We start from the raw sequence: 19,164 nt of genomic DNA on the forward strand, positions 1-19,164 counted from the left end.
AAAGTCATCTCTTGATTGATGTGACAGCAGTAATGCAAGAAAACAACACAGTAGCAGAAATTATATTTGCTTTAATGCAGAATCTATCATAAGAGAAGTATGAATTATTTGCAACAATTGTGTGGAGTTTGTGGAAAAGTCGGAACATAAAAATTTGGAAAAATGGTTCCGAACACTGTCATGCGGTGATTGAACATCCGAAACAACTGCTGTTTGGACAGCGAGCTGCAATCAGCTGCAGAAGTAAGCATGAAATGGATTCCATTGTTGCTGATGTGCAGAATTGTTACAGTGTTGCAATCTCAGCCTCGGTGGCGAAAACCGAGTCTTGGAAGAATTAAGTATATGTACATGCGTCATTCTCGAAGGGTGCAATGTGTAATATGTTTTACAGTATGTTTTATGATGTTGGCTTCCTAGGTGTACCCCAAGTTATCTCTCAAAGGGTACTTTTTGGTCATGATGTTGGTAGTTATATAAATGGATGGAGGAGCTACCTTGTATATGCATTAGAAATATTGATTAGAGTTTCTTGATGTTGAATTGAAATTTAACTATACCCTTGAAGGGGAAGGCAGTTCAAAATGTACTTTATTCAAATAGAAAAGATTATGCAAATACCAAGGCAAAACTGCAATCACTTACTGGTGGAGAGTTCAATGTAATTCCCCGTTATAGTCAAACCAGTGTGAGCTATATTTCCTCGAAAGATCCTTCAAGTGAAGATATCAACCAAACTTCAAAATGATAAAGCAAAGTTTACGAGCTTATTCATTGGAAGGTCATGCAAATTTGTAAAGTATTTGCAAACTTTATATTTAATGAACATGTCATTCTGAATTACCAATGACATAATGAAAGTCATTCTAAGTGGATGTACTTACCGAACATATTTTTATGCAACTTTGTCATGGATCGTGATACATTGCAAATCAACAGTACAAAACTATATTTGTATTTTCATAAATCCTATATGAAACTTGATTCTACTCTATATCTTAACAACTAGCATCATAGCACATGACATATGCATGTATGACGCTGCCACTAAGCGAGCCTAGAAGTGCCGGCTGACTAAGATCAATGAAATAGAAATTATCGATGACGATGTAGTACAAGTTGCATAAACAAAATATTACAAGTTGCATCAACAAAATTCAATTGGATCTAGTATCTCTAATAAGCATATTATTGTTGAAATGCACATCAAACCTTTAACCTTTCAAGGAACCACGCCACAAAATGTTATGACTGCTTCTCCAACAAGGAACCACAGCTCCAAGTAATATCACAAGATGTGAATGAGCATTTGGTTATGATTCATCCATTTTCCTATCCAAACAAAATATACTATTTTATTTCATAGAAGACCAATAAGTAATTAAAAAATACGCATGAACTTCATTATAAAAAAATAATAATTAATCATTGACAGGAGAAAAGACTGAATTTCCCTACTAGAAGAATTTATGAAGAAATGATGAATCTGTTGAAATTTTAAGATAAGGGTCCATTTACTTTCTAACATCATTCTCAATTTTTCATTTTTATAGTTTACTTTGTACATGGGGGGCTAAAATGACATTTGGTTATATATTTTCTTTTTCAGTTGTGATAGAGAGAAGATAGAGCTTATCTAGGTGGACTGCATTTTCGGAAAGGCCAAAAACAATGTTCGTAAAATTTTCTGAGTTTTCAAAAATATTTAATCCATTTTTAAAATGTATAACTCAGTTTGCAGATACATTTTCTTTTCATGAACTACAAAATTTACTTACTTATTCGGTGTGCGTGGACGTAACCCAAGTTTAGCTCTTAAATTGGCACCAGCTTCAATGAGATCATCCACCTATATGCAATAACATGTAGTATGTGAGAATATTAATATCAGCACATATGAGATCTTACATCTAGACCATACATTTTATTTTACTGAAAACAACTCGAAAGGAAGCAGATACCACAGTCGTGTATACAGAAGATCACTTGACATCTATAACAACTAAGCATTATACTAAGCATTTTCACATCTTCTGTTCAAACAACTGTAAAAGTGATAGAACCCCGAAATTTGAAAGCAAAACTGTATTTATTTAACTGGAAAGTGATGAGCTCAAAGCTCCAACAAAGATGAAAACAGAAAGTTGAAAAGATAAACCAGAGTTCAGAGAACTCCTACCAGAGCTAAGCTCCTAGACCAGAAAGAACTTCTCTCCTAAACAACTCTTAACAAACTTTCTGAATGCCTTATCTCTAGACTCCCCCCTCTTTTATAACGGAAATTCTCTTCTTAATGACTGACCCTCTAGGCTTCCCTCTCTTCAATAACTGCAATTCTGCCTAAATTCCAATAATTATTATAACTGTTTGTATTCCCACAGCTTCTACAGGCTTCTAGAGGTTGTGCTTGTGTGGATTGGGCCCAACAATTGGGCCAACACATGTACAGGAACTCAGGGTTCTATCAAAAAGCATCTTTAAAGTAACAATTATGCCTTATGATCTGGTTTCCTATTTAGCTTTTTGCAAAAAATCATAACCATCAATAGTATCATCCACCACAAACAGTGAAATAACATGTTATCACCTGCAATATAAGAAAAAGGTTTGAAGTTACCAAGCTACCAATTAAGAGTAGTGTTATTAAACCTGGACAGGATTGACCAGTACGACAGGTTCAACCAAACACCGGACCTGCCACTGGTCCTGTCAGTCATCAGATCATTTTTGCACATAACTGATGATGACATCAGAAACATAGATCTAAACTGGAAGAATCAGCAACTCAACTTTCTCAATTCAATTGCTTACACTCGCACTTTGTACATCCACGCACATCCACTTAGGGAACAGCTAACAGTATTTAAGGACAGTCACACATCCACTAAGTGAAGGGAAAGTTCGCTCCCATGGCTATTGCCTTGTAAATTGAAATGTTAACAACCCCAACATGACTTTCAATTTACAATTACAAAATGCAATTGCAATTCTGTCGTCTGTCAGGATTGAATCCACGTCAAATGCACAGCTTTGTCATGTGAGTGATGAAATAGTCAAATTAAAGTCTTATGAAGTTCATTAAGCCATCCTTCTCTTTGAAATTCCTAAATTATGTTGTAATAATTGTTGCAACTTAATGCTGGAAGGTATATTAATCATAAGCAGAATTATAGTCATTAAATTGATTTATGACATACCAATTCTATCACTAGTTTTCAATCTGTCCTTTTTATTATCGACCTTGATATACTAGTCATATACGCTGCGTTTGGCAAGAGTGTTCATCCTAAACTTAGTCTTGATTATACTGTTCTATTTGATTCTTAACTAAGTCCCCGAAGATTGGATTCAGCTCCATTTAAGTGTAAGGTAAAATCTATAACAGAGCAAGTCACAGGTGAGGCTACTGTCTGAGGGATGATAAAATCCAGAAGAGTGGGTTGGGTTCTAATGGAACACAAAAATTAAAGATAAAGAAAAGGAGATGATAAACAAGAGTGTGAACACTCCTACCAGAACACGATGTTCCTAACCAGAGAGAAACTCTCCTAACCAACTCTAAGCATATTTCTCTGTGAGATACACAATACTATTCCCTCTCTTTTATAATCAAAATATTCCTAAAATTCAGGAAATATTCCCAACTAACACTTATTGAACTAAGGCCCAAACTCAGGGTCCTATCAAGTTCCCACAAACTCAAAGAGTGTGAACAGTTGGTCATCAGTATAATTATCATTTCTAGGAGCATAAACCTGGTTGACATAATCTCATCTTGATTTCAGTTCATCAGTTACACTTTCATGTATCTTTTTGGTAGCGGGTGGATATCCAAGATACCTTGCTCTTTTTGTCACTACTCACCACATAATCCTCAAATGCCCAGCACCCTCAGTAATTTCGTATAATAAAAGTGTATTGATGAAAAATATGCTCGGACTTTATCATCTGATTATATTTACATGGTATTTAAGTCAAGGAATACTTCGATCATTGCGTAAAGCAGTGTTATCAGAAGCTTGATGAATGAATATCAAAACTAAGAACAACATCAAAGTAAAGCAGTGTTATCAATAGAGTATGGCAGAAAAAGCCAAAAATCCACCATTTTCAACCGCCATCCTTAAAAAATTGACCATGGTGGTTGTTAAACAATCAGCCACTGTAATCTGCCATGCCGCCGCCATGGCCAATATTTGACAACATTGCATCAAAGCCATTAAAGAACAATGCATTGTGGTGTGTTGTATTCCATTGTAAACTTGAACGACTATGAAGCAGATCTCTCTGCCATCACCAGAATCCAATGACACAGATAAACAAAAACCATATCAGAATTCACTTTCACTCTCCATAAATACCTTACGACATAAGTTTGTCCATTATATATCTCCCCAGGAACTACATCTTCATCCACACCTATTCTAGTCTTACAATCAACAAGGTCTTTTATTTGATTGCAAATTCAGCGTATGAAAATCCTCTTCCAAGCTCAATCTTCTGCTTCCACCAGAAACCCACAAACCACTAAAACCCCATTTCACAATTCACTTTTCAACTCACATTATCACTCAAACTCATCCCTTTTCCCCAATACAAAGTAAACACACAAAATTCATCCACAACCAACATAACCCTTTTAAGATCTCTTTTATGATGCAATTCATATTCACATTACTCTGTACTCCCAGTGTACCACTTTCACTCGGTCCCAAAAGATAAACTAAAATCGCATTCCATTTCATGGCAAACCAAACAAAGTTGCGATTGTGGGCATTGCGGCTGTTGTGATATGTATTGTTGCCGTTGCAGCATGCACAATTTATGACTATTATAATTCACACTAAAATATCTCTATTCCTTCATAATACCGTCTAAATCTATGACATAAGAAGATTGAAAATAATTTTTGTTAGCACCATATAGTCCGCTGCAACCTGATGCGCCGTTGCATAACTTGCATCTACTACATTGCAGCCATTGCAGTGCTGCAATGTAGATTCTACAGTGATTTACGATCACACTACAATTATGGGCTGATGTGGTTGTGGCAACAATGTCACAACCATAAAGGATTTTAAGGTCCCGCAGTGGCATTGCAACCACAATTCAATTTTCAACACCACCGGCCGCATATTCCCAAAAATGAATTTGAAACCCTAACTAACTAGTGACATAACAAACAAGCTACAAAACATAAAAATAAAGACCCAATTTGGTCCTTCACTATTTTCGAGCAGCCCGACTTAGTCCGTGACAAAAAATAATACTCAAACTAGTCTCTGACATTCTCGTAAAGAATAATTTGTCAACTAATTTAGATATCATGTTTTGTCACGAATTAAAGCTGGCTACACGAAGATATGTGAGCATCAAATTGGGTATTTACTCTTAAAATAAACGATTAAGAAATTTAAAAAGACAGTACTATAATAATTATTACCCCATGAATGCCATTAGCATGAAGAATGAAAACAGAAGCAGAAGCAGCACTGCCAATAAAAAGAGAAGCAACAGTGAAAGCCTTCAAAGGCATGAGACAAGAATCCCCTGCGTGACCCTTACGGTAGGAACGTACACCCAATCCCATTTGAGCTGCACTAGCTACACCCCACAACCATTGAATTCCTCCGCCACCGCCGCCACCGGTTACTTCCTCCATTGAATCTCCGTGCTGTGATTTTCACCGATCAGGGATTTTGATTACATGTATCTATTGCGGTATTGGGTTGGGGCTGCGATTTTCACCCTTTTTGTTCTTTTGTACTGTTGCACTTGGTGTGTGTTTGGGACTTAGGCCCCTTTGGATAAACATATTATATAGATGCTTATAACATTAGAGTTTACATCATAAGTTCTTATACTTGATAAGTTATTTATGTTTGGATATGTACACTAAAAAGTACTTACATAAATTGAAGTGTTTAGATGTGACATTATATAAGCAATTATCGAAATTTTAAATATTTTTAATTTAACAAAAAATCAAAGAATTGAACCACAATTATCAAGATTTTTTTTTATGAAATTAATCAAGGCGTAAAAAAAATATTATAATTTATTAATTATATATATATATATAGTATAATCAATATTTGTCCTTAAAAAAAAATATAAATATTCATATAAGACAAAATTAACGTGTAAATAAACTTATCATATATATATATATATATATATATATATATATATATATATATATATATATATATATATATATATATATATTAGTGTACAGTTTGTTAAAAAAAAAAAAAGTTAAGTTTGTTTTTTTTATTTAGTTTCATTTTGTTACGTAACAAAAAAAAAATCTTAGTTGGGTGTGTTACATTAGTAAGATACGTATATAGCAATTTTGTTACTCATGTACTGCAAAAGATAACTAAAATTATAATTAAAATATTCCTTCAAAAAAATTTATAATTAAAATATATGTTTTGAAAAAGTGGATCCAGAGAGAATCGAAGGAGGTTACATAAATTCATAAGCTTCTTGTTAAGCCGGAAGGTAAGCTGAAAATTTAGGCTTATTAAAATATGGCATAAGCAGCTTATGAAACTATGATAAGCTGTTTTTGTTTATTTACCCAAACACCTTCAAAAAGGCTTATGCGAGCAGATAAGCCCACATAAGCTCAAAATAAGCCAATCCAAACGGGGCCTTAATATCAAGAAGGGTAGAGTGGAGTGTTAAAATCCAGTATTTTCGCTAAAAATGAAAGAGAAGTGCGGTAGTTTTTTGTTTGTCAAGTAATACAGTGGCCGGAGCTCACACAATTAAATTTCGAAAAGTGAAGTGTTTGGGGTTCGAACCCCGCTCCCTGCATATAAAATGCAATATCCCTACCAATTGAGCTAAGCTCATGGAGATAAAAGTGCGGTAGTTTTAATAAGGGCTCGTTTGGATTTACCTATTTTTGAGGTTGGGTAAACTAGCTTATCCAAATATATAAAGGGTTAAGGCCGCGTTTGGATTGGCTTATTCTAAACTTATGTGAGCTTGTCTACTAACATAAGTCTTTTTAAAACTATTTGGATAAATCAATAAAAATAGCTTACCACAATTTTATAAACTGCTTATACCAAATTTTAATAAGCTCAAATTTTGAGCTTAACATGTAGCTTTTCACGGAGCTTATACAAACTTGCTTCGATTCCCGAATTAAACTTTTTTTCCAAAGCCTATATTTTATTCATTGTATGATTATCTTTTGCACCGATACTTATTTTATTTTATCCTCTATGTAAGTAATAACACACGTAACTACCAACAAAAAAATTAAAGAATTTTCAAACAATGGTTTAGGGCTATCAATTTTTTCTTTTTTAGGGAGTATAGGACTGTCAAACTTTTACCTATGTTTGATTATTTCTTACTTTTATATTTGCATTATTATACTTCTTTTAAAAGGGTATTTGCATTATTTTACATGAGAATAGTGATGTTTAGACTATTTATTTATACCTATAATGTTAATTTTGTTATAAAAGAATATTAATGATTTTTTATAGGATAAAATAAGTTTTTGGTCCCTATAAATATATCTAATTTTGTTTTTAATCCTCATAAAAAAAGTTGCATGTTTTAGTCACTATAAAAATTTTAGCACATAGTTTTAATTCCTATAAAATTAAAAAATTTATAATTATTCTTAAACTTTTAAATTTTTAAGTGTTTTTACAAACATGTTAAGAATATTATAAGAAACTATTTTACTAAAAATTATAACTTTTTAACATCTAATGAATTAAATATGATTTTTTTTAAATCGTCAAAATTTCAAGATAAAAGTAGTAAAATTTTAGACTTAAAAATCAAATTTTGAGCTACATTTGTATGGACGAACTTATTATAATGTTCTAAACAAGTATATAAAAAACCATTCAAAAGTTTCAGATTTTAAGCATAATTAATTAAACAAATTTTAATTTAACAGATACTAAAACCGTGTTTAAAATAAAAATTAGGGACCGAAACATTTCACTTTTTTTTATGAGGACTAAAAATAAAATTGACTATATTTTTAAGGACCAAAAGCTTATTTAAGTCTTTTTTTATGTATATTAAAATTAGGATTAAATATGTTTTTGGTCCTTATAAAATAGGGACCTTTTAAGTTTATTCCATACTTAATTTTAATAGTTCTTTTTTTAGTCTCTACAAGAAAATTATGCACTCATTATTTTTTTTGAAGAAGCCAAAATGAGATTATATAACAAAGCAGTCCCTAGAGCACAAGGTGTGTCTTAGAGACTACTACAGGAACCAAGAGTTACAACAATTACAAAACCAACCCAACATGACTACATTAGCCAATACCCAAGCAAACAAGAGGGCATGACCATCACTGCTGGGTACCAAAAACAAAAGTAGTTTTATTAGCTTTCAACCATCCTAAAGACAACATCTTTACCTTGTCTAACAAACGGGGAATGGGAGTTATTACATTATTAAACAGACGATTATTTCGTTCATTCCACACAACTCATGCACAAAGAAGCCATATAAGTTGCATAAAAGAACGTCTAGAAACAGCACCACCTATCAAATAAGTAAACTGAAGAAAATGGTCGGAAATATTATCAGCATCCACCCCCGCACAACCAATCCAATCACGCACCATATGCCAAAGCGAACCAAAAGTGTTACACAACAAAAAGAGATGTTGAGCCGTTTCAGGATGACCGCAACCAGCGACACATAAGGACATATCAGTCGGCAACACCCGTCGAGCAATCAAGTTAGTCTTTGTTGGTAAACGATCCCGGAGGAGTCTCCACGCAAAAACTGATACCTTCAAGGGAACCTGTTTGTGCCACACCAACTCCGCATCAGGAGCCGGACCAGAATGGTCCTGAGAGGTTAGCACATGATAGGCACCACGAACAGTGTATCCATCTAGAGGAGCAGGAAGCCAAACCCATCTATCTGAAACATTCGGAAACAAGAGAACATCAAGAAGTAAAGCCCTACACTCCGCTAACATCTCCTCCTCCCACTGCCACAATCTACGCCTCCACCTCCAGAAAACCCCCTGCTGCTCCAAATCAACAGAGAACAAGTCTGCCATAGACATGAGCTTATTCTCCGTTAACTCAAACAGTCTACGAAAACGGGCACAAAAAGGAACATCCCCTAACCACCTATCAAACCAAAACAACGTATCAGATCCATCTCCAACCCTCCTAGCCACGTGGCCAACAAACCACCCACAATCACCCTCACCAACACTATCCCTAAGACGACTCACCTCCCTCCACCAACACGACACACTCCGGCCCCCAACCTCCAACCTGCCACCTAATTCGCCATACCTGGCAACTAAGACCCTATACCAAACCACCTCTGTCCACCAACATCCGCCAACACCATTTACCTAACAAAGCACTATTAAATTCCTTCAACTGTCTCACCCCAAACCTCCATTCTCCTTTCTGGAACAAACAGTTTTCCAGCCTATCCAAATTCATTATTAGTCCCTACTTAATTCAAATTTGTTTAATTTATGCTTAAACTCTTAAATTTTTGAACAATTTTTTACAAACGTGTTAAGAACATTACTAAAAGTTCCTCCACAAAAAATTATCGTAAAATTTGATTTCTACGTCCAAATTTTGTTACTTTTAACTTTTGTCATTTTAAAAAATTCATATTTAATTTGTTTCATATTAAAAAAAATCTAAATTTTAATAAATAAACCTTTCATATTGTTCTAAACGTATCTCAAAAAAATCGTTAAAAAATTTAAGAGTTTAAGGATAATTAAACAAACTTTTTTTAGCAGGAATTAAACTTATATGTATTTTTTTGTACAGACTAAAAAAACTATTCAAATTAAGTTAGGACTAAACTTAAAAGTTTACAATTTTATAGGATCAAAAACATATTTAACCCTTAAAATTATTACTAAATTTTAATATTGTTCTTTTTACAACTTTAAAATCGTGGTTTGATTCCCTAAAAAAATTGGAGTAAATAGTCAAATACCCCTCCGAAATTGCAGGTTTCATCAATTATCCCCCTCGAAGTTGCATAACAATGGTCAATTTCATTCATCTGTCCATTTCTGCCGTTTGCAACACCAGGCATCACTTCTTGAAAAGCAGGTATAAGTCTCTGCACAAAACAGAACAAATGATCAAAACCCTCCTGTTGTTTATCACAAAACAGAACAAATGATCAAAAACCCCCTGTAGTTTATCACTAATGATCAAACCCCCCTATAGTTATCAAAAATTAATGCATAAATGTAAAACTAGTGCAATATATTAGTGCACAAATGGCATATATTAGTAGTAATAACACTGAAATAACAGACAACAAATGTAAAACTAGTGTAATATATTAGTGCATTATTCAACAGAAGCAAATTATAGTCCCTGGACATATAGTTACTTTAGTAATAACAGAAGCACTTTAGTCATTTTAGTCACTTATAGCACATATAATTAGTATGACCTTAAACATACCATCATCTGGGTTGTGGCTTAGTAGTAATTTATAGAGAATATATACATAGAAGCACATTATAGAGAATAGTATAAGGTATAAGCACTAATTTATAGAGAATATATACACATAAGCACATTATATAATGTGTAAGATTCATAGTATAAGGTATAAGCACATTATATTAGCACATTATCAGTGGCATATATTAGTCATATAAATTAGCATATAGAAGGAATAAGATTCATAGTAGTAATAAATTAGCATAAATTTGCAAGGTCAAGTATACTACCTATAATGACAGTACCTATAATTAGCATAAATTTCTTAGTTGATTTTGACTCTTCTTAATTCTTAGCATAAGCATATGCATATAGTAATTGACAGAAGCATATAGTAATTCTATGACAAAAGCATCACTCAGTCATATAGCACTTTCACACAAACTTGAGATGAAAAAACCCCATGTAGTTTATCACTTATATATTTATGCATTGTCATTATTCTGCACATATTCAAAACTAGTAATAACAGAAGTAGTCAAAATTGTAGCACATTAAAACTGCTCATATATTTCTGCACTGTCATTATAGCACTTTAGTCATAATTTAGTAATTGTTCAAAACTGCTATACACACTTATATATGTTTCATAAGTAGTAATAACAGAAGTAATAATAACTTAAGTAATATAAGCATATACTGGATAAGTAATAATATCTTCTGCATATCAGATATAAAGTTCCAACCATATTGCGTATGTTGACCAAAGTCATTTTCCAACAAGGAAAGAAATCATTTTTAGTTATCTTTGTTTTCAACATCCACAATTGCATAAGCAATCACATAAATATGATTATTTGCATCTTGGCCAACATCAGACAACAATTGACCACCATAATAACCTTTTAAAAAGCATCCATCCAAACCTATGAATGGTCTACAACCAGCTTTAAAACCCCTCTTGCATGCATCAAGACAAACATAGAACCTCTGAAACTGGGGTGGAGAATTAGGAATAGGTATGGTATCTATCTTTAATGTTGATTCCGGGTTGCTCCTCTCGAACTCTTTGGCATAGTCCCATACTAGACCATATTGTTCCTTTTTAGAACCCTGAACAATTTCTCTAGCTGCCCTTAATGACCTTGTTATTTTTGAGTCGGAAAGAATCACATTAAAAGCCAGCTTGAAGTAATCATGTACCTCTTTATGTGAGATAGTTGGCTGAACTCTAACTTTATCCACTAACATCTTAACCACCCATTTTCTGCCGATATGTAAGATTCTCTGCTGCAAGTATGGGGTTCATGGTATGTTTTAATCTGAAAGCTATTTCTTACATTATTCCTGCAGCAGTATATTTCCCACTGACATCCTTCAACATCCTTCTTGCACTTAGCCCTCGCTCTGTATGACTCATCTTTTATCCATCGTATATCTTTGCCATTCCAGATTGTGTAGTCCCTAACAACTTCTCTAAAAATAGCCAATGATGCAAATTCCATACCCGCTTCCAAAACAACTTCACCAAATGATGCACCTTTATTCAACTGAGGGAAAATGCCCTTTTTAGTACCGTCCCTATCAGAATCCGTACTTATTGGAGACTTGAGCACTTCAGAATGGTATGAATCATCGCTTTCACTTTCACCTTCCCTTCTAACTTGCACAATACCACTTCCACCACCATTCTCATCAGCATCTTGATAATAACGCTCTCTATGATCTAGTGCATCTCTAAACTCAACATGGTAATCATCGTAACCACTATCTGAATCACTATCACTTGGTGGTAACACATACCTCTTCCTTTGAATAACACTTTTCACCTTTTTTTCCCCCTTCCGTTTAGCCTCCTTTCTCATCTTCGAAAGCTCCTCATTCAAAGTTTGCTCTTGTTGGATTAATTCATCAGCGCATGGAAAATCATCTGGATTTTGATTTTGTTCTGGACCTTCTTGCCTTGCTTGAGACTCTTGACCAGATACATCTTTTGGCTCTAAATCAACTCTTGTTTGAGTACGTGTTTGAACTTCCCTAACAAGTCCTTTGACGAATTCCATGTCAGGATTCTTCACTGGCTCTTTGGATACTTTACATGCACTTATCTGAGTTTCAACCAACATCAATGCTTCTTCAATCTCTTTCCTTTCAGCTTCAGTGATATGCTCCACCTCTACACACTCTATAACATAATGTGTAACGTTTACGTCAACACAATTTCCATTTCGCTCTGTAGCGTCAACCATGTTGATAAAGTCACTATCAACAGACAATGGCCTCAACCCCAAATCATAATCTTCGCCAAATTCTTCCCTCAGCCACTGCATACCCTCAACATTCCCATAATTATCACACTTCACAACCATTTTTTTAAGATCAGGTATGCAAACGAGGTCTGGGTCTACATCCCACACACGTCTTCCTTTCCCTGTATATTCACAGTTACCTCTTCCATTTCTTACAAACCTCCCTCCATGATACATGACAAGTGATATCTCCCCATTCATCCTATACATCTAGAAAAATAACATTGAATCAGAATAATAACAACTTAACCCTAAAAAAACAAACATCGGATAAAGATGCAAAATCAAAGAAATTAACAACATTCAAATACTATAATATCACATATAAACAATAATAGGATGATTAAAATGGTAAAAGAGATCATTTCCATATCAACCTTATGTCAAAAAAATCTAATCTTTAACATGCAAAACCCATCAAATAGTAAGATTTAGATATCAAAATAGTAAGATTTCCACCATTATGGTAGTTTTTTTTAGACCAAAAATTGAGCAACAAAGTTTCAGGACTTATGAGAAGTGTACCTTACGTACGTGTTCTCTTACGGTGACGGAATGATGAAGATGGTGATATCTGGAACTGAAGGCGCAACGACGCCGATGACGACGGGCTTCACGGCGGCGATTGGTGGTGGCTTCCGGTGACTCTTCGCTGGATACCAGTGTTGAAAGGAAGAGAAAAACAAAAAGGGTTTTGGTATGTTGTGAGTGAAATTAGGGATATATTTGGGGGGAAAGTAATAAAAAATATATTAAAAGTGACTTTTATAATTCAGTCATTTACGCCCTGCCAGCAAGGATTGACACGTCAGCATCAAATAGCCACATCATCACCTTTAACTAAACCACTCAACACAAGGACTAAATTGACTAACAGTGTAAAATTTCGAGGGGGCAATTGACGTTTTGTGAATTTCGGGGCAATTGATGAAAACTGCAATTTTGGAGGGTATTTGACCATTTACTCAAAAAAATTGTGGTTTGATTCTTTGATTATTTTTTTAAAAAATTAGAAAATATTTAACATTTTATGTAATGACACATCCAAACACTTCAATTTATGTAAGTACTTTTTAGTATACATATCAAAACGTAAATATCTTATTGAGTATAAGAGCTTATGATGTAAGCTGTAGTGCTATAAGCTCTACTGCTATAAGCATCAATATAAGCTGTTTATCCAAATGGGGCCTAAATATGTATTTGAATCCTATAAATGTATTAACTTTTCGTTTTAATTTCTCTAAAAAATTTCTTCAAATTATAGTCTTTATAAATTTTGGGTTAAATATGTTTTTGGTCCCTACAAATATACCAACTTTTCGTTTTAATTCCTCTAAAATTTTTCTTCAACTTTTAGTCCCTATAAAATTTCCAATCACTACTTTTGGTCCCTATTTTTAAGTTAATTTTAGTATTTTTTTAATGAAATTTGTAGAATATTGTAAAAATATTTCCCAAAATTAGAATTTTTTAACAAAACATAAATTTAATATGAATTTTTAACCATCAAAAATATAAAAATTCATATTAAATTCATGTTTTGTTAAAAAAAAAAAAAATTGGGAGAAATTCTTATAATATTATGATTCTTTTTGCAAAAATATGAATTCTACATATGAGTTTACTTTAAAAGAGAGGCCAAAAGTGAAGATGAAAAATTTTTGAGGGACAAAAAGTTGAAGGAAAATTTTAGATTGACTAAAATGAAAAGTTGATATATTTATAGGGACTAAAAACATATATAAATGATTATTTTTTTTCTTTATTTTTAACTCAATTTTTGTACTTTTTATTTATGAAATTGCAAAGAAATATGTAAAATATTGTAAAAACCTCTCTAAAAAAAGGAATTTTCTAACAAAACGGAAATAAAATATGAATTATTAACTGCAAAAAATATAAAAATTCTTATTTAATTATTTTTGTTAAAAAATTCTAATTTTTTTGAGATTCTTGTAATATTATAACCGTCTTTTTGCTAATTTTTTATAAAAAAAACACCGTTCATAATTTTCAAACATTAGCATAATAGTCTTTTTTCTAGTATGAATAATGAAAAAACCATCCAAAATTTGTCCATCTTTCAGTTCTTTTTCTTCGTTTTTGCGTGTAAATTATGAATGATATTTTATATGAATATTTGATTTTGATTAAAATTATAAATATATATTTGTAAATTTCAAATTGTAACAAAAGCAACAAACCATGATCATATTTTTTAATGACACATATAATATAAAAATATAATATAAATTTTTATCTTTTTTAATAACATCAACAATCTATTATTGTTATAGAAAAATTTATTTATGAGTATAATAGTAATAATAAAAATCTTATATTCCTTTTACGTATACATATAGTATAGCTATAAGTTTATTTGGGAGTGAGAATGAGTTATTACTGGGAATCTATACTGTATATAAATAAAACTATCCCTTTCAGCATTTTTGAACTATAACAAATAGATAAGTATATTTAAATATTAAAACAAATGTAATAGATACGATATGAATATATTTTTTTCCTTTATCATTTAAAAAGTGTAGCAAACTAGATGAGTATATTTATACTTACTTTTTCATCATTTCAATTATACCATTAAAACAACTTTTTCTATAATAAAATTGTCGTTGGTAAATAAAGAATTTAGATTATATTTTTTTGTTATATTGTATTATTGTCGCTGCCGTTGAAATAGATAATCATGGTTAGTTTGATTTTTTATAACTTGAAAGCAACACACATTTATATATATTTTTTTTAATTTTAATCAAAATCAAAATTTCATAAAAAAACATCGTTCATAATTTTCAAACGTTAGCGCAATAAAAAGAGCGGAAAGACGGGCACGTGAGTGCTCGTCTTTTTGCTGGTTATTCTAAGAAAGTTTATTTCAATTGACAATTTTATTGTTACATTTGTGAGGGAAAAATGAGCTATCATGAGAAAGTTTGTTTTAAAGTGAGTTTTTCTTTTTGACAAGTTGTTTCAAATGATTTCTGATTCTAAATGTTTTGATTAATTGTTTGTGTAAAGTTGTTTTTGACCGTCAACCCACTATCATTAAACTCTAAGAGTTAAAAAATAGACAATTCATCGACTAATAATATTTTATTTTATTTTTGAAATATGTTAATCTTATTTTGAAAACATGATAAGAATGAAATTAATTTAAATCCAATTTTAAAATTGAACCATTAACCCCTTAAAAAAAAAATTAAAAGGTTGTTCCCTATTTTTTATCAAAAAATAAAAAGTCGGTTCCTTATTGTGTGGGATTTCTGTTAAAATTTGGCTGTTATATATATAGTAGATTATGCTGGTTGAATTTCAAGAATATCTCTTATTATTGTTTAAAAAAAGAGTGCAGCACAAAAGTTTCACTATGGCTATATTCGACTTCAACTCAAAAAGTAAATATCATGAGGAAAACCATGCAGAGCAATTTCATTATTATATCCCAAAGGAGGTGCTACAAAATTTGGAAACCTACCCTACTTTTTGGGATACCATGGAGAATAGTTTGCAAGAGGATTCCAATTATTTTCTTTTTTGTGACACTTATGAGAAAGAAAAGGTCAAATTCAATCAATTGGGTGAAGGAAATACACAATCTTTCGATGTAACAAATGTTCAAATAAATCAAGAGGAGAATATTGATACATATTTGTCTAATGATTTCGTGTGGCCAAATATTTATGAGAGAGAAATTATCAATTTGGAGCAACAAAACCTAAAGGTTCCTTTCTTGGATGTGTCAAATATTCATGCCATCAATCAAGAGAATCTACCAAAGGAGAAATTGGATACAATAATACATAAAGAGAATATGAAAGAAGAGCAATATGGTAAAGGAAATACTCAAAAGCCTCTACAAAGGACTAAAGTGAAGTCAAATTCTATTAAGAAGAATAGAGATAAGATCATAGATATATATAAAGAGAGAAGTTGCAGTCATTGTGAGACCAAATACACAACTCAATGGAGATTGGGTCCTTTGGGGAAAAATACTTTATGCAATGCATGTGGATTAAGATACAAGTCAAATCGATTGGTTAAAGGGTATAGACCTGTGGCAAGTCCATCCTTTGATTTTAACAAGCATTCAAATTTTCATAAAATCTTGTTGAGAAAGGAAGGATAAACTATTGGTTAGATTTTTTTTTTTTATAGGTATAGCATTGGTTTTTATTTTTATTTTTATTTTTATGTATAGGTAGAACATTTGTTAGATTGAACATATAGGTTGGTTTGGTAATGGTAGCGCCGTTTTGGTGAGATGTTTTTATTTTTTGACTTTTATATTCTTTCAATCTTAACACTTCTTGTCTTTTGATCGTTGTTTAATATAGCTTTTATTTGATTATAATTAGAAAAAAGATTTAATATATATAAGTATTTTTTTTTTCTCAGACGATTACTATGTTCGTTCTGTGTATGTTATGACCACAACTCACGAGGTACTGCAGGTTACTCAGGATTTAGATCTAATTTGGCATAAACAGATTCCACTAAAGGTGTCAGTCTTTGCTTGGCGGCTGCTCCGTGATTACCTTCCTACTAAATCTAACTTGGCATCACGTGGTATAATTAATGTGGACGCTTCTATGTGTGTTTCGGGGTGTGGCCAGGTGGAGGATGCTCATCATTTGTTTTTCTCTTGTCCTTGCTTTGGGTCATTGTGGCCTCTAATGCGGTCATGGATTGGTTTTGATGGTGTTGATCATCAAGAAATTTCTGATCATTTTATTCAATTTACTCACTATACAGGTGTTATGAAATCAAGATGGTCTTTTCTTCAGCTTATTTGACTTCTGACCGTTTGGACCATATGAAATGAAAGAAATGCTAGATTATTTAATCAAAAGGAGTCATCTTTAGATCAGCTACTAGACAAAGTAAAAGTATTATTCTTTGTGGTGGTTGAAACCCAAAAATGCTTGTTTTGTATTTGATGATCATATGTGGTGGTCTAGTCCTATGTCGTGTTTAGGCGTTGGATAGACTCTTTGTATCTTTTATGAACCATTGTTTTCGGTGGTTTCTTGGCACACCTTGTGCTAACGATATCACTTTTGCAAGTTAATATAATTCATTTTTGCTTGTTCAAATTTTTTTTTTTTTAAGGATATTCTTTTTTTTTTTTTGAAAGATGAAGGATATTCTTTTTTTTTTTTTGACAAGGATATTTTATTTGTTAATAGATTTTAAATTCGATTATATTTAGATTAGTGTTATTATTAGATGATATTACATATGGGTAGCATGAGTGGTTGAAGAACACTATATGTGGTGTGCATAATTTTGAACCGTTATTTTTATTTTTTTATGGATGTATATATTCTTTTTGTTAATAGATTAAAGTTCAATTATATTTATATTCGTGTTATTACTAGATGATATTACATAAGTGGTTTTATCGATGAGGATTCAGATCATCTCATGCCCTTTTTGTTAAGCCTTCTCTCTTTTTCTAATTCAATTATTGATTGATCGACGCGAAGAAAGAAAAAAAAAAAACGATACAGAAAAAAAAAAGAGAAAAAATGTGAGTGAATGATTGTGTTTAAGAATGGACAACACAAGAGTATGGGTAGGAGATGATCGAAATCTATATCCAAGTTTTCGAGTTAGGGCAATGCAAATATTTTCACTTTTTTTAATAATTACGTTATTATCAAGGTTTTTTCTAGATTATCTTTAAAAAATGGTGGGTAATTTACCCACCAACCAATCATAATGAGCAATTTATTGGTGGGGTCAAAATAGTTTATGGATACCACCTAAAAAGGTGAATGTTTATTGATTGGGGTAAATTACCCACCATTTTTTCATGGGTACACTAGTTGTCATCAATTATCAATCATATCTTAGTGGAGAAAAACTTGTTTGGCCATAACCTTTAAAAAATCAATTTTCAATTGTGAAGTTTGAAGGAAATTGGAAGATTAAACACACGGTGTTTAAATTGTAGTACTTAATTTTTAAATACTTATAATGATAAAAATAATACTCAATTCATTCATTTTTAAGTGTCGTTTTAGAAATTTAACACAAAAATAGTTAAGTGTATTTTTGCACATTTTTTACGATTATACCCTCATTTTAATCCACTAATAATTTTCTATTTTTTTGCACACATTTTATCTTTCCAATAAATTTAATATTTAAGAAAAAATTATTAGTTACGAATCTCTTTCTCCAACAAATTCATATTCTTTTACTTTGCACTTGAAATTTTTAAAAAGTACTATTCATCTTATTTATAGAATTTTAACTCTTCATGTAACCATTATGATAGCTAACAAAATTTTGTTTAAATTTGAAGATAACAATAAACAAATTTTGTTTTAAAACAAAACAAACAAACTTTGTTTAAAAATAAAAAACTTTAGTTT

General features: G+C 31.9%; 2 protein-coding genes across 2 annotated transcripts; both read right to left on the minus strand.

Annotated features, from left to right (window-relative positions):
- Positions 1-819: 819 nt before the first annotated feature.
- Positions 820-5,788, minus strand: LOC25499884 (uncharacterized). Its single transcript, XM_013592909.3, has 3 exons — positions 5,444-5,788; positions 1,779-1,849; positions 820-1,332 (listed from the first exon to the last, which is right to left on the minus strand). The coding sequence occupies exons 1-3, from the start codon at positions 5,660-5,662 to the stop codon at positions 1,314-1,316; spliced, it is 309 nt and encodes a 102-aa protein (XP_013448363.1). The 5' UTR covers positions 5,663-5,788; the 3' UTR covers positions 820-1,313.
- Positions 5,789-11,151: 5,363 nt separating this feature from the next.
- LOC112416439 (uncharacterized) lies at positions 11,152-13,469 on the minus strand. Its single transcript, XM_024770250.2, has 2 exons — positions 13,286-13,469; positions 11,152-12,970 (listed from the first exon to the last, which is right to left on the minus strand). The coding sequence occupies exon 2, from the start codon at positions 12,968-12,970 to the stop codon at positions 11,696-11,698; it is 1,275 nt and encodes a 424-aa protein (XP_024626018.1). The 5' UTR covers positions 13,286-13,469; the 3' UTR covers positions 11,152-11,695.
- Between the last annotated feature and the right edge of the window lie 5,695 nt (positions 13,470-19,164).

The sequence above is a fragment of the Medicago truncatula genome, chromosome 7 (assembly GCF_003473485.1).
Source record: "Medicago truncatula cultivar Jemalong A17 chromosome 7, MtrunA17r5.0-ANR, whole genome shotgun sequence".
Taxonomy (NCBI): domain Eukaryota; kingdom Viridiplantae; phylum Streptophyta; class Magnoliopsida; order Fabales; family Fabaceae; genus Medicago; species Medicago truncatula.